The sequence below is a fragment of the Psammomys obesus genome, unplaced genomic scaffold, assembly GCF_907164565.1.
Source record: "Psammomys obesus unplaced genomic scaffold, mPsaObe1.curated_primary_1811, whole genome shotgun sequence".
Taxonomy (NCBI): domain Eukaryota; kingdom Metazoa; phylum Chordata; class Mammalia; order Rodentia; family Muridae; genus Psammomys; species Psammomys obesus.
The window spans coordinates 15,251,466-15,273,835 of NW_026596131.1; the positions used below are offsets into that span (position 1 = coordinate 15,251,466).

General features: G+C 47.4%; 1 protein-coding gene across 1 annotated transcript in view; it reads right to left on the reverse strand.

The window, feature by feature from the left end:
- Nploc4 (NPL4 homolog, ubiquitin recognition factor) overlaps nt 1-22,370 on the reverse strand; it is a 47,867-nt gene that overhangs the window by 3,930 nt on the left and 21,567 nt on the right. Inside the window, exons 8-16 of the mRNA XM_055592173.1 lie at nt 21,916-22,095; nt 19,426-19,512; nt 17,383-17,454; nt 16,551-16,677; nt 11,444-11,604; nt 6,316-6,387; nt 2,978-3,073; nt 1,741-1,857; nt 474-576 (exon numbers count right to left, since the gene is read on the reverse strand). Coding sequence (XP_055448148.1) covers nt 474-576; nt 1,741-1,857; nt 2,978-3,073; nt 6,316-6,387; nt 11,444-11,604; nt 16,551-16,677; nt 17,383-17,454; nt 19,426-19,512; nt 21,916-22,095 — 1,015 coding nt within the window. The remainder of the gene's footprint in view (nt 1-473; nt 577-1,740; nt 1,858-2,977; nt 3,074-6,315; nt 6,388-11,443; nt 11,605-16,550; nt 16,678-17,382; nt 17,455-19,425; nt 19,513-21,915; nt 22,096-22,370) is intronic.

Below are 22,370 nucleotides of genomic sequence, written 5' to 3' on the forward strand. Positions count from 1 at the left end.
CTCCGAGATCCTCCTGCTCCTGCCTCTCAAGCGCTGGGATCAAGGTGTGCACCACCACGCCTGGCCCATTTGTCTTGTTGTGATGTTGTATTGTAAACAGTACTTAGTTCGCACTGCCAATCGTGTGCATGTGATTGGACAATCAGACGCTGTACATTTAGGAGTTGCTGTTAATGAGCTCTTAACCCTACCACCTATAGTCCTGGGAATTGTTCTGTTACATCATCAAAGTATGAGGGATGGAGACACTTGCTGTGCTCACAGTAACACAGCTCACAACTCTACAGACCTAAGGCTTATGGCCTGGACCGTATGTGGTCACATCAGCAGCCATTATATGCGACCAACCAAGAAGTCCATCATGTTTGTCCCTTTGTGTAAACATTTCAAGGAGATACTCAGGTCAGAGGTCCATGGTCTCAACAACAGAGCTCATGTTCTGGCCCTTGGTAGAGGGAAGAAGGGACACTTACTGCACAGCTGCTCAATGGTGGCCCACTGTTCAGACTTTTTCCATGTCTGTGCTAGTTCCTCATTTCTGGTCCTCACGGCTTCCAGCAGCAGGCTGATACTGTCCTACAAGGAGCCACAAGGAGGGTCTGCTTTGCTCTGACTGACGGAAAAAGACTCTTTTTTCCCTTAACATCAATAACATCTTTCAAAGAAAACTGGAAAAACTCTCAGAGAATGTCATGGCAAAGTGCAAGGTGCATTAGACCTAACGGGGGATTCAGTGTAGTGGCAGAGTACTTGCCTAATGTGAAAAGCACAAAGTTTAATCCCCAGTAAGGAGAGAGAAAAGGAGGTATTAAATCTACACATTTCATTGCTAAAGTTAGCTAACACAAAGAAAACAGAAATCCACATCCCGGGGGCCTAGAGGCAGTTGGACAGAAGCCCAAGTCTGTTAAGACCTGCCCTCCTCCCTTTTTCCTTCTCTTCTCCACCGTGCCTTTGGGGGTCAGCACACAGAGAAATTCTCCACAGTGACGTTCATCAAGGACTACCAGCACCTCACAAAGTGTTTTCTATTAGGCAATCGCAAAAGTAGTCATGGAGAGAAAGGCGGTCCTGATGAAGACAGACCCTCCTGTCACCTGTACTCAGATGGCAGGGTCGACCCTGAAGGCTGACTGCAAGCAGAGAAGAGTGTCGTTCTGGGTGGTGAACATGCCATCCACACCTAGTGTGTGCATACTATTACGTATGTACACAAAGCACGGAAAAGAGGACAGTTACACAGGCTTCCTGGTGGGAACTGCTGCCCTGGCTGGTTCAGGGAACATCAACCATCTGCAAAACATTCAGTCACATTCCCTTCCTTATGGCGTTATCTTAAAAAAGCCAACTGTGCAACAGTGCATGCAGGACCCGGAATGGAAGCTGGCAAAACCTTCTGGGTTCAGGCTATGAACAGTACTTGTTCATAAGGTGAGGGGTGTCAGGAAACAGAGGGTGTTAGCTTTGAGGCTGTGCAACAGGACGTCTGAATGGTGTGATCCCTAAGGGCTCCAGCCTAGAGAGAGGACACAGCTCATTCTCCTCTGCTTTCTAAACTAGCCTTTGGCACAAAGGCTACAGTGAAAGATCTCCATCTCCACCACCAGTAAAGTCCCTTGTAAAGTACTGTGACTGCACATTCTCACACCCTGGGCACGGGGCAGCTATCTCTTGACACCAAGCTTCACACCAGTTCTTGGGATCTGAGGAAAGGAAGCAAGGGGGCAGCAGTGCTGGTACCTGCAGTGGCATGACTTCATTGGTGACCAAAAACAGGAGGAGATGGAAGTCGGAGATGATATCCAAGAACACTGATGAGGTGTTCTGGGACAAGTAGGTGGCCAAACTATGGAAGTCCTAAGGAAAGGGAAAAAAAGCAGTGTGTCATCACAAAGCCCTAGCATCACACCAAGAAAGTGCTGACTCCTGCTAAACACACACACAGTAAGAACACAGACACACTGTCCTGCTTCAGTGAGCACCTAGAGACTCCAGAAGAGGTGCAGAGAGCACAGGACTAGGGTGACGCTCCTGCCTGGGGGAAGCCCTCAGCACACCTGACCCAGGTGTGCAAGAAGGCACACATTTAAGCGGCCTCAGATCCAAGACATTGGTCAGATAAGTAAGTTGGCTGTCTTGCTACTTATTGTATGTACCAGCCTGGCCTTAAATTCAGAAATCCACCTACCTCTGCCTCCTGAGTGCTGGGATTAAGGGCATGTACCACCACCGCCTGGCAGGGCAGCTTTTAAACAACCAGAGACATGCCAAGAGGACCACGATGGGTATCTCACAAGGTCTGCCAAAAGAACTGACACTGTCTTGCACCCATAAGTATATGATCTCTCTGGACAGACATACTGACAGGAACCACAGCAGTAGTAAATATTAGACCTATTCCTCAACCAACTCATATTCTGAAATGTTGGTACTAAACTACAGCCTAAAAACAAGTAAGGTGACAGACTCTCTACAATAGGTAGTAATGGCAACTCAGGTCTGGTTGGCTCTGCAGTTAAAAACAAGGGACAGGACAGGACATATGCCCAACAGAGTCAATCATCACACATGGAGGTCAGGTAGTGCCTGATGAACCCTAACAAGCCCAACAGACAGCAGACGTGGGGCAGAGCAACAGGAAGCCAGAGCATCGCATCGCTTCTGTACGAGACATTAACACCACACAAACCAGAGATAGCTTGGTAGACAACAAAGGTGATAAACACTACTGGAAACACCAAAAAGCCAGGTGAGAATGGATTTCTGCCAAACCTACAGACCGAGGGCTCGAGGATCTGAGCATCGCCATCTACTGCTTGGTGCAGAAAGGCACCCACATGACTGACATTACCCACAGGGCCTTGTGGGAATGATCCGATAATGAACAAGGGAGTGTGGAAACGGTGCTTCTGGGGAAATCAGACCTGTGTTAGGTAAACAAACAGAAGACTGTCTGTCTCTAAGACGAAGAGCTTACCTGTGTCTCACCCAGTACATCCCGGTTCTCAATAGGAAACGGATTTTGTGAAATAGAAAAAGTGTAAACTGGATCCTTGGGGAAGGTGGTTGTGATCTAAAGAACAACAACAACAAAAACAAAAAAACAGACTGTGACAGTGTGCCAGAAACAGAATGGCACTCCTGCCTATACAAGCAGTTCACTAGAGGCCTGTACGGTGTTAAAGACAGCAGCAAACTGTCATCGCCAAAAAATGAAAGTCAGACCCTGGGAAACAAGCCAAAAAAGGCATGCCTCTTTTTGCTTCACTTATTTGTTCTTTGTTTTTCAAGACAGGGTTTCTCCATGTGGCTGTCCTGAAACTTGCCCTATACACCAGGCCGGCCTTGAACTCAGGAGATCTGCTGCCTCTGCCTCCCCAGTGCTGGGCCTCAGGGTGTGTGCCACCGCCTCTCAGCAACAATGTTCCTATCTCAACAGCACTCACATCTGAGCAGCTCCATGCTCTGGTCCGTGGCTGCACTGACACCTGACTGGAAGAGTTTGTGCCATTGCACTCACTCTCTACAGATGTTCACGGCCACTCTGCCCTCGTCCAACCAGCAAACCACAGAAAGGAATAGCGAAGGCAAGAGGCAGATGGAAGACACAAAATTCTCAACCCTCTGCTGGGAGGCAAGCGTGGAGTTATCCAGTGTGCACCCGAGAAATACCCTGACTTCTAAGAGTCTCCAAGAGGCCGATCCCCAAGAGCCACAGTTTGGCGGGCAGGGCTAAGAGCCATGGCGCTATCTTCCTCCAAGGAGAGTGAACCGAAGTCAGGACTTTCTACCGCAGGTAAACACATCTCTCCTTTGACTCCAGCATGCTTTAGTTAATGGCAAGGGCGTTTTAAATCTAACCCATAACCAATAGAAGCCTCAGGGTCGCTGGGGGAAGTGCAGGAATCAATACAGACACAGGTTTTATCCCTTTTGGTGGAGGCCCCTTCCCCACAAAAACACCTAAGAGCAAGTTACTAACGCTTTTCTCTCTTTGCATGCCATTAGCACCACCAGGCCACACCCTCCAAAATATAGAGGAGCTATTCTGACTCCTGTGGGACTATTTCTAAAAGGATGAAAATGTTGTTCTGGTCGCTGTGATCTGTTCTCTCCATCAGCAAAGGCAGCAGGCTATTTCTGGATTCAGCTGTGCCAGTGTCAGCACTCCAAGGATGAGCTGAACCATCAGATGCATCAGAGATGACTGGTCCTTTACAGACAAGCATCTGCAGCAGTGAGGCCGAGCATATGATGTAAGCCCTCAACTGGCCACATGGCCGCAGGTTACTATCTAAGAGACAGATGGTGGGAATGGCTCCCACACAAGGCACTGAGCACAGTACTGACACACAGCTCTAGTTACGTCTGAACACTACACAAAGGGAGTACAGCCAAGCTGTGAGCAAAAGCCTAGGATACTCAAGTCTCTGCTTTTAGAAAGGCACAAACAGAAGTGGAAGGGTGACTGCAGAATATCTGCTAGCATTTTCCTGTAATCCAGAGTTCTGGGTGTAGTACACACCTAGAATCCAGTTGCTCAAGAAGACAAAGCAGGACATCCTGAGTTCAAGGGCTGCTGGGCAACTAAGGAAGAGGCTACCTCAAAATAATGACCACTCAAACAGAAAGAGATGGGAGTGACTCCGTAAGTTCAAGGCTATGCACCCAAGCTCCAGAGGGTGAGGGTACTCGTTACATTCAAAGAGGCCCTGGACAGCAACACAATCAAAGTCTGCGGTGGTTCCAGGGGACACTCCAGGGATCCAGTTCCTCTTCATGTGCTTAAGGTCAACCCTGCTCAGACTGTCCTGGGGTCACAGTTTAACTATGTGGAACAGCCATGCCAGGACTTGCGCGATGATGCAGCATGCAAAATCTTTGTTGTGTTAAAGCTATCTCACTCTCAAATTTCAGAACAGCAGATAAGCTAGGTGAGATAGCTTATGCCTTTAATTTAGGAGACAGAAGCAGGTAGATCTCTATAAATTTGAGGCCACTCTGGCCTCCACGTCCTGGGGAGTACCAGGCCAGCCAGGGACTCATAGTGAAACCCTGTCTCAAAAACCAACCTAAAGCCCCCAAAATAAAATAAAATAAAAACAACAACAACCCAGCAGAGAGCCCTGAAGAGGTAGAGGCCAGCTTACAAGTTTGAGGGCAGTAAAGACTATATAGCACGACCCTGTCTTTTAAGGGGGCAGGGAGTGCAGGCGGGCTGCTCTAGTCCGGATCTGTACTATCTCTGGCACCAGAGAAAGAGTTGAACAACACTGTCCTGGTACCTGCTCTAAGGCTCTCCAGCCCTCATTTTCATGGCGACAGAGAATATGGGCACTACAGGGTTGAATGCCCCCCAGCAACCCAGGCTGCTGAAAGGTGTGGGGATGTGCTAGGTGGTGAAGGGAAGAGCTTAGGAAGCTCATTCTAAATCATGCCGACTCCATCAATCTGCTTTCATCTTAATTACACCCCAGGTAGTATAAAAACAGATGCCTTTATGGCCTAGGTAATAAATATGTTTTCAGGAGCTGTCAATTGAAATGGAGCATCAATGGGCTAAGCTCAGGGGAGACTAACTGCTCCAAATGCAATGATATTTTACTGCCCAAATCATATAACCATCCCAAGTCCAAATGCAGCCTGAACGATATTCTGGCACAGCAGTAATGTAGAAAATGAGCTGCCTCCAACCCTTCGAACAGAGAGCACTGGCAGGCAATGACACTCCAGCTGCTGTGAAGTCGTCAGGCTTTTTGTCCTACTGCGCTCACTGCCCTGTGGCCATGGCATGACTGTGTTTCTGTGACCATCGCCTTCCGCAGAAGGGAACAGATTCTAAGATGCAGCAGAGCCAGCTCCTCTTGCCTCCTGGAGGCACTCCCAGGAACAACACTGGCCCACACTACTCACAAATACCAAGTTACAGAGGTGTCGTCCTCAGGGAAGTCTTGATGGAATGGTCCCTGGGAGTGCTACTCTGTGCCGCACACAGTGGCATCTGCACCTTCTGAGCAGTGGATGGCTACCAGCCAAGTCCAGATACACAGAACTGTTCACATCCCCTTGGGATGTAGACCCTTGCAGAGGCCACAGGCTGGAGCTGGATGGAGGCTGGTGTCCTTGTTTGTACTTTAGCAAGAGGAAAGTTAATCCCTAGGTTGTTTAAACTGTGAGGTTTTTAAAACCATGGGAATTGATCACCAAGACTCAAATCTCCCTGGCTTCCTTGCTCAAGTGGCAACCAGCCCAGAGTCCTGGCCTTCAGAGGCCGATGGTAGCCGCCTGTGAGCTTGAACGCGCAGGAGTACTCACGTCTATGATCAGATACTCCACAGGCAGGGGACGGGCCAGCTGGGTGATCTCATTGCCAAACTTGTCTACGTCCTGAAACAATCAATCAAAGGTCAGCGTCAGGTGAGGGAAGGTTAACACTGACAGTATTCTTTTCACAGTAGTAGTCCAACTTTTCAATCACTGTTATTATTTTATTTTTTGCTACTTTTGTGAAACAGCATTTAAGGCTGACCTGGATGGAACTTTCTATGTGGACCAGATTGGCCCTGAACTTGTGGCAGTCCTGACTCTGTCTTGCCAGGGCTGGAATTTTAGGTGCCACAGTGGCACATGCCTTATTGCAGCACTTGGGAGGCAAGGTAAGAGGATCTCTGTGAGTTCAAGGCCAGCCTAGTCTACATAAATGAGTTCCAGGACTATATAGAGACCTGTCTTAAAGAAAAAAAAAAAAAAAAAAAAAAAATGATGATTTTGTTGAAGTCCATGAAAGAAAAGCGGAAGGCAACTATTTCCGTGTACTGCTTCCTAGAACTCTGTGTCACAGCCGTGACCGGGAGAGGAGCCCGTGCTGTCAGCCCCTGGGGCCTTCTGAAGTGGGAGCACAGTAAGCTCCCACCTACCATAACCCGGCACCGTGGATGCCGGAGAGCTGAAAACAGCCTCAAGTTTCCTCCAGTCCCTGGGGTCTTACTCTTAAAAAAACCTTACACCTCTCAAAAGCAGACTTTTTCATAACTTAATATATCCACAAAATAAAGACATGTACAAAAGGTGTACACACACACACACACACAATCACATACAAACACAATCACACAACACAGACACAATCACACCATACACACACATACCACCAGTATGTCAAAGTCTAAAACCGGTTTGTTTAATTATAGGGGAAAATGGCCAACATATGTTCATTAATCATAAAATCTAGAAATAGATTCCTAAGAACTGATGCTTTTTATTAGAAGAGCCTATAAGAGGAGTCATATTTTCTATGTAAATCATCACTTAACATTAGGAGTCATTCACTGAGCTGTATATAAATCATGTGTCCATAATTTCTAATGATAGGTCCTTACATAAAACTTTGCTTATAGATACCCTTAGACCCAAACTGTTTGCCAACCATATGCTCCCAAGGTGTGCCATAAGGCCACTCCCGCACATCCACACCCTTCAGGAACTGCAGAGAACCAGGCTGTCTTTTGAGACAATCACTGTACCCTGTTCGCAAATTAAGCTGGCCCAAGTGTACACAAGGGACCTCTATCTACTTATGCAGCACCCGTGAGAGAACTGTGGGTTTGATTCCATCCCCAGGTCAAACAAGGAGATAATCAAGCTCCTGCAATATCGTCCAGGTCCTGGCTGCTCCAGTGAGGGTGGTGACCTCCCTGTGACCCGGGGAAGAGCCACTCATTCTTCCCTACACGCGTGATCACAAGGTAGGGAGGGCCTCCATGTTCTTTGCTTCTGCTATGTCTGATAGCGGTCAAAAACTTGGGAGCTGACTGAGGGTGATCTTGGGCCTCTGAAGAAGACATTTTCTGGATGGAGTCAGGGTAGGAGGCAGGAATCAAACTCAATCAAACTATATCACCATTTCCAAAAATACATGCTTGCCCTACAAGAAACAACCTGCAACAACTCACACGCGTAATTAGCCCATCTGGAATCCATCTTCCAATCTAATTAAGCTCTAATATGCAGAAACATTTTTCCAGCACCTGTTCACTTTCATCTTCCCCTCTAGGGGATTTTCTTGTTAAAAACCCCACCCTTCCTTTGTGCTATGCTATTCTCGTTCAGATTTAACTACCCAATTGTACCTTTTCTGCTCACCACAAAAATAAAGGTGTTGTAAGCCCCATTTTTCCCTAGGGGAAAACCAAGTAACTTCTCCCCTGTGCCTTCACTCAGGTGCTTTAGCCAGCCAATCCCTAGCCCTACACACCACTTTAAAGGCAATTATTTTTTATGGGCTTTAGCAAATGTCAGACAGAATATACTAGAAGGAAGACATCTTAATTCTAAGTTTGACAGCTGCCAAAGTGTCAGCAATTTTATCTACACCTGGAGCAGGACAAAGGAGAGTGAGAAGTCATGGTTCCCGGCACCTCCTGCCTACTGCAGGCCACATCTGGAAGCATTGGCGTCTTGACATGAGAAGAAACACAGACACTCATGTCTCTTTTACCCCCCAAGGCAACACAGGCTTTGTGTCTTGCCACTGACCAGCTGGCACCACCCTGCTGCAGAGCGTGAGCGAACCCTAGCAAGCTGCTGCTCCATTAACGAATGGTGGGACAGGCCACCAGCAGCACCGACTGGGGAAGCACTCAGAGCACAGGCTCTTGTGGGACAGAAGAGCCCCATCTACAGAATGCCTACCAGAGGCAACAGAAGGTGCTTCTCGGGCTTGCCAGGTTGGATTCTGCACGAGCCATAGGCACTGTCCTTATTCCTAGGGCATGAGAAATGAGAGGTTGCAGTAACTGAGTAACCCATAACTGAGCAGAGAGGAGAGCCAAGGGAATAGTGGAGGGCACCTCCATCATACCTAGAGCTCAGGCTCACGGATGGCCAGCCTGGGTCCCACATCAACCCAGCAAGCTCATACTGCTCAGGCACATGCAGATCTGATTTGCGTCCTGGAATGTGGAGCTCAGGCTCTGGTTCTGGCAGTACATTTGCTACCTGCACTGAAACTGAGGAACAAAAACTACAACCTGACTTAACAGACCACAAAATATTTTCCCTAGATCACAACTGTGCCACTGTGTTGAGATGTAAGGACCCCTGGAGAAACAAAACCACACACAGGCACACACACACACTCTCATATGCAAGCGTGTGCATGCACACGCACACACACTCTCATATGCAAGCGTGTGCACGCACACACACACACACTCTCATATGCAAGCGTGTGCACGCACACACACACACTCTCATATGCAAGCGTGTGCATGCACACACACACACACACACACTCTCATATGCAAGCGTGTGCACGCACACGCACACGCACACACACTCTCATATGCAAGCGTGTGCACGCACACGCACACACACACACACTCTCATATGCAAGCGTGTGCACGCGCACGCACACACACACACTCTCATATGCAAGCGTGTGCACGCACGCACACGCACACACACACACACGAGGGGGTAGTGATGGAGGCTCAGCTCAGCCGCTGGGAGCACCTGCACTCTTGCAGAGAATGGGTTTGTGCCCAGCACCGACATGATAGGTCACAACCACCTCTATCTAACACCACGCTCTCAGAATTCTGGACTCTGCACGCAGTACACACATGTAGTGTACACACACATGAAGGCAATACAATCATATACACAGGGCTCTAGGGCCCTAACCCTATTGCCTCCATGGGAATTAGGCTCAGATGGAGGAAATCACACACGCAAACATCCATACCCATGAGACAAAATAAGGAAACCTCATTCTTAGACGATAAATAAAGATAAAGCAAACCACAGAAAAGATGGCTCAGCGGTTAAGAGCACTGGCTGCTCTTCCAGAGGTCCTGAGTTCAATTCCCAGCACCCACATGGTGGCTCACATCCATCTGTACTGGGATCTGATGTCTTCTTCTGGCGTACAGGTGTGCATACAGATAGAGCACTCATATACATAAAAAATATATGTACATATATAATGCATCTAAATATACATATATAAAAGCACTTGTTACTCTTTGCAGAGGACCTGGATTCAGTTCCAAGTCCCCACATGGTGGCTCACAACCACCTGTAACTCCAGTTCAGGGGATCTGACGTCTTATTCTGGCCTCCATGGGCACTGCACACATGTGGTACACGGACATTCAGACAAACAAAACATAAACAGTGCTGGGTGTGTGGTGAGCACCTTTAATTCCAGCACTCAGGCCAGGTAACCGTAGCTCTGTAAGTCTGAGGGTGGCCCGTCTACACACTGACAAGCTATACTGTGAGACCTTTCCCCTCCCCCTCCAAACAAACAAACAAACAAACAAACAAAGTAAAATTCATATATAGAGATCTAAAACAAATAAAAAAGGCAGAACAGGACACACCATGAGTGATCCAAGAGAGAAATCAGGCAACAGGAAGACTGCACACAAGGAACCTAATGTAACCATGAGTAAAACCAATCTTAAGAGAAAGGTCAGTCAAACAGCTCCAAAAATGACAGGTGATCAACAGGGTAGCAGGTGAGGACATCTGAGCGGTAACAGCCTATTCTGTCAAGCTATACTACACAGTGGGTTGGTAAACTGTCGTGTGAAACTGAGCACACTGAGAACCTGGCTATGGAAGTAGGGTTGCCCCACCCCATTTCAGATCCAAGCATATTCTCTCAAAGAGTTTTCTAATGCTCTTTTGTCTGGGGACTGTTGCTCTCAACTCTGAGACAGGGAAAAGGAAACAGCAAAACAGCCCAAGGGTGAAAACCTTAAGAGCTAGGTCAAGCACTTCCGGAGACCACTGATATTCATTCACCCCATGGTACAAAGGCACAGAGGGCAAGAAGAGCCGCAAGTTCAGCTGTGCAGAGAAAGCTCTGCCATTACTCTCCTGTTTGTTTCTACTGACGCTGTAAACACTGAGCTGACGTCATCTCTGTCTGTGGCTATTTGTTCTTTTACTTGGAAGCCTCACTCGAGGTTCTGCCCAGGGCTTCTGATGGGGACTCCAGCAAATGCATTAAGAGGGCTTCCTTGTTCAGTTTCTGCTGGGTGTTGTTAAGCCTCTGTCTGATTTGATAATATTTCCTGCTCACTGTTATTTTTCTTTTTCTTGGAAGCCTCACAACAAAAGAAATGAGTAGCTGTGGCAGGCTCAATTCTAACAAAGGTCCAAATAGTCCATCTTCACAAAGGAAATGTAGGCTGCAATGGTCAGAGTTGGTGTAATATACCCAAACCCAACATGCAAGGTTCCTCTTCTGGCTGCACCCCAGAATGCCACCCAAACCAAAGTAACTAAAAATAAGCTTCAGAATGTGGTAGATGCCCTGATTCACAAGCTGGGCAATAAAACACAATGACTGACACAAACTTAACACTCACAAGATCACAAAAGTCTGAGAGAGTCACATGCACTTAACATTTTTGTTCTGCTGTGTTTTTACCTTATAGAACACGTCAGGAACATACTGCTCACTGCTGGACTCCTTGGCATAGCCGAGCTCAGGGGCATCCTTACAAGGCAGGAGACATTCATCTCGGACCAGGGCCATGCACTGATTGGATACCTGGTAACCTTCAAAATGAACCTGGTTGTCTGGACCACCTGTAAGAGAAAACTTCTTAAGAGAGTCTACCCAAAGGGAGTCACAAGCATTCCACAACACCTATCCTCCACCCAATAGGAGGAACCCAAGAATCAGGAACCTGCTGTGTAACCTAGAGGGTGGCTGGAGGAGGACACTTTGGACACTGCTCACCCCTCACAGCCACTGGGCACACTTGACAGGCTGTCAGAGTCCACTGCTCTACCCCATCATCAGAGCTGAGTTAGTGCTGTTAAACGCACACAGACTGTTAGGAACACAAAAGTGTAAGGACTGACACTGTCCTGAATGCCACCAGCTTCAGCACCTGAGCAAAAGGGTCAGGAACAATGCATTCCTTTGGAGGCAGAGAGGATGGAAGTACAGGTGTGGGGTAGCAGGACAGAAGCTATATGGGGCTCGGCCACACGGTTCTCATGTAGCACAATGAAGCCCTAGATGCAATCTCCAACATACACTGAGCATGGCAGTCAATGTCTGTAATCCTAGCCCTTGGGAGAGGCAGGAGAATCAGAAGTTAAAGGTCATCCTCTGCTACATAGCAAGCTCAAGGCCAGCTTAGGATTCCCAATAGCCACACAAGTCTGAAGACTGGGTTGAGTGTGAGACCTATAAAGCACAGGAAAAGAGCGAGAAAGGACTTCCACACGTGCACCATGGTGCTCTCTGCATCTCCCTCCACTCTCTGAACAACAGAAAAAAGAAACTCATCTTAACACACAGATCATACACACATCTCTTTCCAGATTACAGAAATCTATGTGGCTGGGTGAAGCCAGTGCCCCAGCACCGCAGAAGGTGAGCACCTGGACACAGCCAGACCTACAGTAATAGGCGCCCCAAGAGTCTCCTTACAGCCCCCACACAGACACACACACTGCCCTGTAGTATGTGTCTCTTTACGAGCGCCACCCACAAAAACCTCACATTCAGGGAGCTGGAGAGACAGGTCAGTGAGTAAAGGCACCTATTGCTTGCCTGAGTTTGATCCCTACAATTCATGTGACAGAAAAAAAGAAATGACTCCTGCAAGTTGTCCTCCGACCTCTGCATGCACTCCATACCACACATGCTGTCATACCTGCCCACAGACACAAAGGTACACACACAAAATAAATACAAATGTAACAAAATTGCATATTTGTGACATTGTAGTTTACAATAACATGCGACTTTTAAAAAAGAAAACATTAAATTAAGGACAAAGATACTTTAAATGACTACTTCAGAGAGAGCCACCCAGCCAGTTACACGGGACCCTGAAATCAGGAGGGTAAGGATGTGACAAGCGTAGATACATAGGTCTAATCCGAGAACCAAAGCTACATAAGGGCAAATCCAATGTTCACTGCCCTTTTGTAGCTCTGCACCTATCTCTATTTCAGTTTGAAAAAGTTACAAACCAGGATAAAGAGATTCAGTGCATTTCTTTTCAAATACCTATCTGATCCAGTCCAGAGAAACATGATCAGAAAGTGGAAGACCAGACAAAGTTGGCCCTAAGTGACTATCCTCCCACGTAGAAGGCCGACTGCAGCTGGTGGCAAAGTGCTCAGAGAAACCAGTTTCCGGCGCCCTGTTCAGAACCTCGCTCTCTCCCTGGTCCTAATGCAGACACCATCACACCCCATCCGCACACAGGTGGAGCTGTGCAGGTACCTGACAGTACCCACAGACACCACACCTGACGGAGCTCACTGGCGGAGACCAAAATTGCAACGATGCGAGAAAGCCACATGTGCACAAGCACTTACCATTTACTTGAGTATGACAGGTCATTAGGGAAATAAAAACTTAGAGAAAAGAATAGTGAATAGTATCTATAAATGCAAGATTGTTTAAATTAAAAAAAAGCATCAGACCCCAGACATGGTAATAATGCATTCTAATTCCAGTCCTAGTAGGGTGGAAAACAGAGGGTGGGGAGTTTAAGGCTGGCCTGGACAACATGAGATCCTACACCCCACACCCTGTGAAAAAAGGGTATAGAAAAATAGCTCAGTAGATCCAGCAAGCTCTGAGGCCCTGAGCTCAATCTTCAACATCACAAAGAAGCAGGGAGTAATACTGTTCCACACAGGTAGTCTCGGAAGTTACCTTGAGCTCCACACAATCCCTTTCCCAAGTGAGCACACGCACGCGCACACACACATACACGGTTCACTTATCTTTCAGGAAACCTCACAAAGACTGAGCTGTTGAGGAGTCTGGGCAAGGTAACCTTCATTCCCTGTACAAAGCACCTGCTGGGGAGCCCAAACACAAAATGGAGCACACACTGGAGAGTGACAATGACACAAAGAACTGAGCTGCCTTGAGCCCGAGGTCTTCAGAGAGCACTGCTACAGTACTGGAGCCAAGCACATACCACATGTGGGATGGCAATCCCTGGAGCAAACCACTATCCACAGCTAAGCCAGAAAAGCTGTGGAAAAGCACAGGGGGTAGGACAACCTGCAGGCAAAGGCAGGGGCTGGCCTGGCTATCCAGAAGGCCCGAGCTCAGCCCACAGAGGGGCCAGCCCAGCACAACCAGCACCACCTCCTAGGATGTTATCTTAAGCATGCAGGCTCAAACCTTCCTCTCCAACATGGGAGGTGGGACTGCGGCAACTGCATTTGCTAACACCTCTACAGGATCCTCACTTGCCCTTGGCTGAAAGACCTGACATGTTGGAGAGAGAGGATACTTTACTTGGAGACCAGTATCCCAGCTGCAACACTGTAAAAGCCACTCCTCCTTCTGGGGAGGAAGCTGATGAGACCAGGCACCAAACAGGAGGATTCAGACTCAGACAAAAGCAAGCTAACTACACACCTCATTGTAAACAAGGTGCCAGTTCTCTTGGCCCATGGGACACTTTCCCCATAGAAACAGTAATTAAAAAGGTTGGATTACTATGGGAGCCCACAGTAGCCCAAAACAGCCATTCTCAGCAACGGTGACAGTTCTGGAAGTGTCTGAGGTGCTTCTGGCTGTTTCAGTGAGGGACACTACCAGCTTTTATGGTATGTTGAAGATGCTGGGAACCCTGCCAGATTAAGAACTGTCTCATATCCCCAACCCCTAACACATTCATGTAGGCAAACCCTCTTTTCTATTACGACCCAAGATTAGAATCAACGTTACTTTATAAACCACCATGAAAACATACATACATGACTATAATCTGAGGTCTCTAAGACCACAAAATTAGGAAGGAAGCAACAGCTTGGTTTGAGCAAGAAAAAGCATGAAGCTTTTCAGGAGGCCTCCACCCTAACAATCAAAATAGAGGTTCTGTCAGGTCTGTGGTCCAACCTTATGTGTATCCTGACCACACAGTAGCCTAACATCTGCTACTATGCAGTACTCAAGCTGCCAGCAGGAGATGACTCTCTGGGGCCTTAATCGTGGACAACACCTCCACTCATGCCCTTCAGCACTCAACCCAGCAACAATTTTGAGAAATGTTATAAATCTGTATGTGCAATTATTATCAGCATAACAGAACAAAGATGCCACCAGTATCTCTTCCTCCTCAAACAATGTTCACTCAAAAGAAAAAAAAAAAGGTGACCTATTTGTCAATCTGAACAGGCCATAACTCCCTTAGGAAAGGCAAACTTGTTAGCATTTAGGAAGACTTAACAGTCCTGAGTCTCCTGAGACAGAGACCTGATGGCAGCAGAGTGCTCATCCACTTTCCTACAGGGAGGCAGGGTGAACTGGAAGGGGCACTCTAAGAACCAGAAGGAAGTCTGAACTAGGACCCTCAATACAGACTACATGTGAACTGGTAGGGGAATTCTGAAAACGGGAAAGCTGGGCAGTGATTATGCACACCTTTAATCACAGTACTCGGGAAGCAGAGGTACGTCAACCTCTGGGTTCGAGGCTAGCCTGGTCTACAGAACAAGTTCCAGGATGGCCAAGGAAACACAGAAAAACCCTGTCTTAAAAAAACAAAAACAAAGAGCCACACAGAGCATCATCTAGACAAGAGGACTGCTGTCTCTGTGGAGAGATGAGACATCCAGAGCCAGACCCTGAACTTACGGTAAAACCTAGCTATGTGGATCACATGCTTCCAATCTGATTTTGCAATTTCCAAATCCCTAAGCTTTTCAATTCTAGGGTCCCATGCCTGATCTTCTCATCTTAGGGATGTAACAAAAGATCTAGTGCATGTTCACATCGGCCACAACCTACTATATATTTATAAAATATGACATGTATTATCTAATGCATATCACTCCCAAAAGAACTTCACGGAATCTTTTTTAGAATGAGAGCTCCACTCATGAAAACAGGAAGTCTCTCTTCTTGCACTGTCAGTTCTAGTTGTTGAAAAAGGGCACATATCCAAAAGCAAGAGTTACCCCAGACTTGCAATGAGAACACTAGACCTGAGGAGAGCTGTGAAGAAGCCCTGACCCCTGTGTGATGCTAAACTCAGAATTACTGTAAAACAAAAGGAAGAATTTATGTTTCCTAAAGTTCATTAAGAAGCTTATTAAGGAGGGCTGGAGAGATGGCTCAAGGGTTAAGAGCACTGGCTGTTCTTCCAGAGGTCCTGAGTTCAATTCCCAGCAATCAACCATCTATAATGAGATCTGGTACCCTCTTATACACTGTATAAATAATACAGTGTATAAATAATAAGTGAATAAATTAAAAAGAAGCAGCAGCAGCAGCAGCTTATTATGCCAGGCAGTAGTGGCACATGCCTTTAATCCCAGCACTTGGGAGGCAGCACTTTGAGTTCAAGGCCAGCCTGGTCTACAGAGCAAGTTCCAGGGGCCAGGGCTACACAGGGGAACCCTATCTCGAAAACAAACACACAAAGAAAACACATAAAGAAGAAGCTTATTATAACAAAGTTAAAGATGAAAAGCTGCTGCAAAGAACAACAAACATATTAATGGGCAGTAGTATCTGTGCCATTACTCTGCCCCATTTATACCTGTGGCCACTGCAGTAACAAACTTGGATCCAAAATGACCATCGGGAGAGAGCCGGCAAATGTTGGGGTGCTTGTTTTGAAAGTCTCCTGCAGTGATGCATTCTTCTGAACTCAGGAAATAGGTGTCCTAAGCCAAGAGAGGCAGCATATCAAATTACAGCATGTGTCAGGACAAGCTTCTATTTCTTCTGCAGGAAATATTACCAGCTAGGCAGCCAGATGACCCAGCAGGTAAAGATGCTTGCCTCCAAGACTGACCTGAGTTCAATTCCCAGGCGCCCACAGTGGAAGGCAAGAAACAACTACAAGCTGTGCTCCAACCGCCACGAGAGTGAGATAGCACATATGAACACACATGCACAATAAATAGTTAAAAAAACATAAACAAACAAACAAAAAACAAGGCAGAGCGTTTAAAGCCAGCACTTGGGAAGCAAAGGGAAGTGGAGCTCTGTGAGTTTGAGGCCAACTAGGTTTATATATTGAGTTCTAGGATACCCAGGGGTACAGACTGAGATTCTTGCCTTTAAAAAAAATTTAAAGAACTAAGCTACAATGCCTCAAAAATCACAAATACCTGTAATTTCTAGTCATTAGGGATGAATGTTAAAAGCACTCAAGCTAGCAGGGCAGAAGGTACCGGCAGCCCTCTCCCATTGGCTTCAAGTGCAGATGAGTGGGGGGTCTGCTGTGCTGGACGTACTCAGCAGGCTGGGTCTTAACCAGGAAGACTGTCTGCAAAGTTATCTGCCAGCTGTGCAGAAACTGGGAGGTCCAAGTCAGCACTACCTGAGTGAGGTTTCGGGCCAAGTCACTCCTGTCTCCGTCTCACCTTATTCCGACTGTATCGGACTGTACCCTTTCGGGTATCTTCTGAGACAAGGTCCGTGAATATCCATCCAACCTTAATGGAAAAGGAAAGCATCTTTTGAGTATCTCCATACAACAGATGGCTTCTGTCCAGGGAGCATTAGAACAATGGCCTTCCTACTCCTGAGCCAGGTAACGCTGAGAGCACAGCTCCTCGGCTCTGCTGCCAGGGAGAAACTGGAACCTCCCTCTGGTGCTGCCATGACAAACATTCATCCATCAAACACCCTCTGCTTAGGACTACTCAGGCCTGTACTTTGTTAGAAGTCACAGCATCTTGTGAATGAGACCAACAGGATGTGGCAAGAAGTTTACGCTCCAAAAAGGAAGACAGACAAGAAGTAAGCAGCAAGGGATCCTGGGATAGGTCCTATACGAGGAAGAAGCAGACCCCTGCAGAAAGGCACCTAGGATGAAAGGAGTGCTACAACAGAGGTTTCAGCTTGCCAGGCAGCACAAGGGGCAGCTGAGGACACAAGTCTAAAGCTGCATCACTGGGGCTCCCTAAAGGCCAATCCTAGAACTCAGGTGTCTGCAGCCCTGAAATGTCCTACACTGACATGGTCTGCATGCTCTATCATCGAGGCGTACCTTGGCCTCCAGAGCCAGAAGACAGTGAGCTAGACTGTCAAGAGTGGAGCTGCAGGCCAAGCAACGCATCCACTTCCATCCTTGAGGAGCTGACCGATGGCCACCACCCTCTCCAACAGAACCGGAGACTACACAGAGGCCTGGCACATGGGTCAGTACTGGTGTAACAGCACTCTGATGACCACACACAAAAAGGATGGTAATACAGAAATTAAGCACAGAAGATCCATTTAATTGGCTCAGTCCAGATTAGCTGAGGTAAGAGCAAAGAACATGGGTTTTGACAAATAACCTAAGTAACTCCAGACGTTGCCACGATGTTAAGAAGCACAAGCCTGTATCACACACAGCTCTAAACATTGGCCAGTTTCTCTTCTCAACAAAAGAGCTTCCAGAATTTGTGCTAAACTGTGACCGATACAAAGATGCTGGGTCCAAAGTCTGGAGGGTGTTTCTGCCTCAACACAGTAAAGCCATGTGGGACTTCCCAGTCGTGCTTCTAGGCTTTCCTGCCTACCCAGAGAGAGAAAGAAAAGATGAAGCGATCCACACAGATAGTGCAAATACAGGACAAAACCTCCAAGGCTACTAATACTGAACTTCCACAATGTGTTCCAATATATGGTTCAAAAAGCCTGTAAATCCAAACAAGCCAGGGGTGGTAGCCTATGCCTATAATCCTCACAGCGAAAGGCTGAAGCTGGAGGACTTAAGTCTGAGGTCAGTGTGAGCTACAAAACAAGAAAGCGTCTTAAACCAAACCACAATCTACCATTCCTACGACCATTATCAAGAGTGGGACAAACCACGGAATGGACTGAAAGGACTCTCCTCCTACCCACTAATTGTCCCAGAGACCAGGAAAACCGCAGGTTCAGTGACCTCCATTATGCACAGGAAGCCTAATGCTCATGCAGGACGGACACTGGCACCAAGTGTCCACGGCAGAGAGTGAAGCAAGCCACATGAGCAGTGAGCACGCCTATAGTGTGTGTGCAGTGTGTCTGCAGGGGCTGTGGCTATCAGGTTGAAAAGGCATGTCTTCATACCTCATTATGTGGTCTTTAGAGATGAGGGTCTTGCTCTATGCACCAGGCTAGCCTTGAACTCTTGATCATCCTGCCTCAGCCAGCAGAGTGTGGGGGGCAGGGACAACAATAGAGTCGACATATAGGTGCCATAACGCTCAGCTTTGCATTCATACTTTAGAAAATGTTTTCACGTCCCTCTAAGTCAGAGAACCATCAAACCCATTAGCAGCAATAACATAGCTGAGGGGATGAAGGGATGGAGCCTACACTTGATCTTGTCAGCTGGGGGTTTGGTCCCAGACTGAGCCACTCCATCTGTGTGGATTTCCCCAATAGGAGCCCAGGCTTCCCCAAAGGCCATCTGGCTGGCAGAGGCCTCGTACCTTCCTCAGGCCAAGTTTGGCAGCAATCTCATCAACCACCTCAGCTTTCGGATCTTCCAGAAGCTCCAGGCTGTTCTGTGTACCAATCTACGAGGAAGCACAGTTAGAAAGCACTGAGACAGACTTGCAACCTCCACTCCCACCCACCAGCCACAATGCACCCAAGATATCTACAGCTACAAACAAAAAAGGCCCTGAAGGAAGGTTGCCTCTGGTGTTTGCTTGAAAGGTGCCTTCACTTGGGGAACAGAGCTGCTTTCAGAACTCCCACAGATAGGTAATTCTGCTCTAGACAGCTTGGCTAGCAAGAGGACTGAAACTGTAAGGTAGCAGACATCCCAGAACCACCTTGATGCATTGTACCCTTCTGCTATAGAAATGACAGACCCTTGGTCCTATGGTCAAGACACTGAGCCAAAGGGACTGTCTAACAACAGAACCAGAACAGACACCTCAGACTGTAACCTTCTCATCACGAGGGGAACATTCAGCCTGAGCACTTGGTCCGCTCTGGCTCTGGCTGGCGCATATGCAACCTAAACTGCTAACAGGGGCTGGCCTGATGACTGAGCAAGTTGAGCCGCCAACAGTGCCAACATGAGCTTATCCCCAGATTTCTTATGATGGAAAGAGATAACCCACTCCTGCAATTTCTCTTCTGACCTCCACTGTGTACACACAAATAAATATAAACAAATGTAGAGGAGACAATATTTTAAGTGATAATAGGTACACTTCCTGAAGTAGACAAAATATTTACTCTCCATGTAAATGCAGCTCCAACATCATGAGGAAGTATCATGCTAATCCAAAACCCCAGTTATAGGGGTTAAAAAGAAAGGACATCCCAAACTATGAGACTTTGATGGAATACAACCTTGTAAATTAAAATTCTAGCAGAAGAGCAATGACTTTATATTTGCTGGATTTCATCAAGTAGAACACATGTCAAAACCAACCTGGGGTAAATATGAGATACTTGCCCACCATCAAGATGACATGGGCTACCTTGCTATGGGTACATGGCCTTAAAACGTCAAAGAATTCAGCCTCTGGGACCCAATACTGATGAGAGCAGTCAGAATGCCAGAAGTTTCTGTTCTTTGCCCCAAAATATGAGTATGTATAGTTGTTTTGGCATTTGAGGCACTGGGTTGGTCTTTTGAGACAGCCTCTCGTTACGTGGCTGTCAGGTCTCAGAGTCACTATGTAGACTGGGCTGGCCTCAAAACTGCAAGGGCCCTTTGCCTCTACTTCCTCAGTGCTAGGATTACTGGTGTTGGCTGCCACACCCTACTTTTTTTTAGACAGTGTCTCACTTGGACTCAGATTCAATATGTAGCACAGCCTGGTCTTGAACGTCAATCACCTGCCTTGGTCTCCCGGGCACTTGGATCTAAGGGGTGAGTGTCCACCCTGAGCCTCAATTATGCTTTTAGTATAACTGCTACACTGTCCGTGACAGAGATGTACAAAACTGAGCTGAGGCTCCGAGTTCACAAAGCAGCACTTCAATCGGAGAGCACTCCAAAATCCAAGGTCTGCATGAGTGGCTTTCACTGTAGGGTGTCAGGCACCACTGGCCACTTCTTTGTGAACAAAGCAACACACGAGACTTCTACAATCTCACACAGCTCAATCCAAATGCCGAAGTGTCAAAGTGGGGTGGCACACACAGGGAATCTGCTACAAGGCAGGGATGGCACGTGCACTTCCGCAGAAAGCACACACTGCGCTCATGTCCGCAGGCCCAGGGTCACATGAGGCCCTGGGTCAGATGGTCTAGAAAGCAAGTGAAGTGAGAGGGGCAGAGTGACCCAACACTGAGGTGAGGTCTGCCAGCACGTGTGGTGACCTGAGTTGACCGCTGGCACCCACGTGGTGGAGAGAGAGAGCAGAGTCCAGCAAGCTCTCTGACCACCCCGCGTGCTATGGCATGCAGCCACACACACACACAAAGCACAAACACACGACAAAAGAAATAAAGCAAGAACCTATACATTCGTTTCCTTTTGGAAGTCAAACTGCTTAGGTTTTTTGATTCAAGGTCTCATGTATCCTAGGCTAGCCTCCAGCTTGTGAGGAACTAGCTCTGCAGACCAGGCTGGCCTTGACCTGACAGAGATCCACCTGTTTCTGCCTCCCAAGCACTGGAATTGAAGGCATGCACCACCACTGGTGAGTGATCTTAGACTTCCGATCGCCCCGCCTTCACCTCTCCAATGCTGGGGTTGCAGGCAGATGCTACCACATGTGGATGATAAAGCAGTAGGGACAGAACCCTGAGCTTTGTGAGTGCTGCCCTATGGGCTGTGATCTTATTCTCCAATAATTATCACACGGATGTGTAATGTGTGCATGCCCAAGAGTACACAAGAGATAGAGAAGTTATAGAAAAAACAAAGAGAAAGAGGCCTCCTGGAAGGCAGTTCCCAGCACCTTAAGAACAACCTCAGACCTCCATACACAGTAGCTCCTGCACTCACATACCTGAGGAGGCTCATAAATTGCAGCCACTTCAGCCCTGATGCCAAGTGGAATGTCCTTATGCTCTGTGTACCGTCCATACAAGTACCCAAAGTGTTGGTTTCCTGTCTTTCTCCAGAAGTCAAGGAAGCGGTCAGCAACAGTGTGATTCTCAAACATGATATTGTCCACATGTCTGTATTTCTGCAGAGTTAACAAAAGTAGGCTTAAATGAAAACATTCCATTAGAAACAATATTGTTTTTTAAGAACAAACCTATTGAAAACATTTATCCAGGGTTTTGTTTTGTTTTCTTGGTTTTTCAAGACAGGGTTTCTGTGTGTAACAGCCCTGGTTTCCTAGACTTGCTCTGTAGACCAGGCTGGCCTTGAACTCAGAGAGAGTCACCTTCCTCTGCCTCCCAAATGCTTGGGATTAAAGGCATGTGCCACCACCCCTGGCCTAGCTCTGGCTTTGGG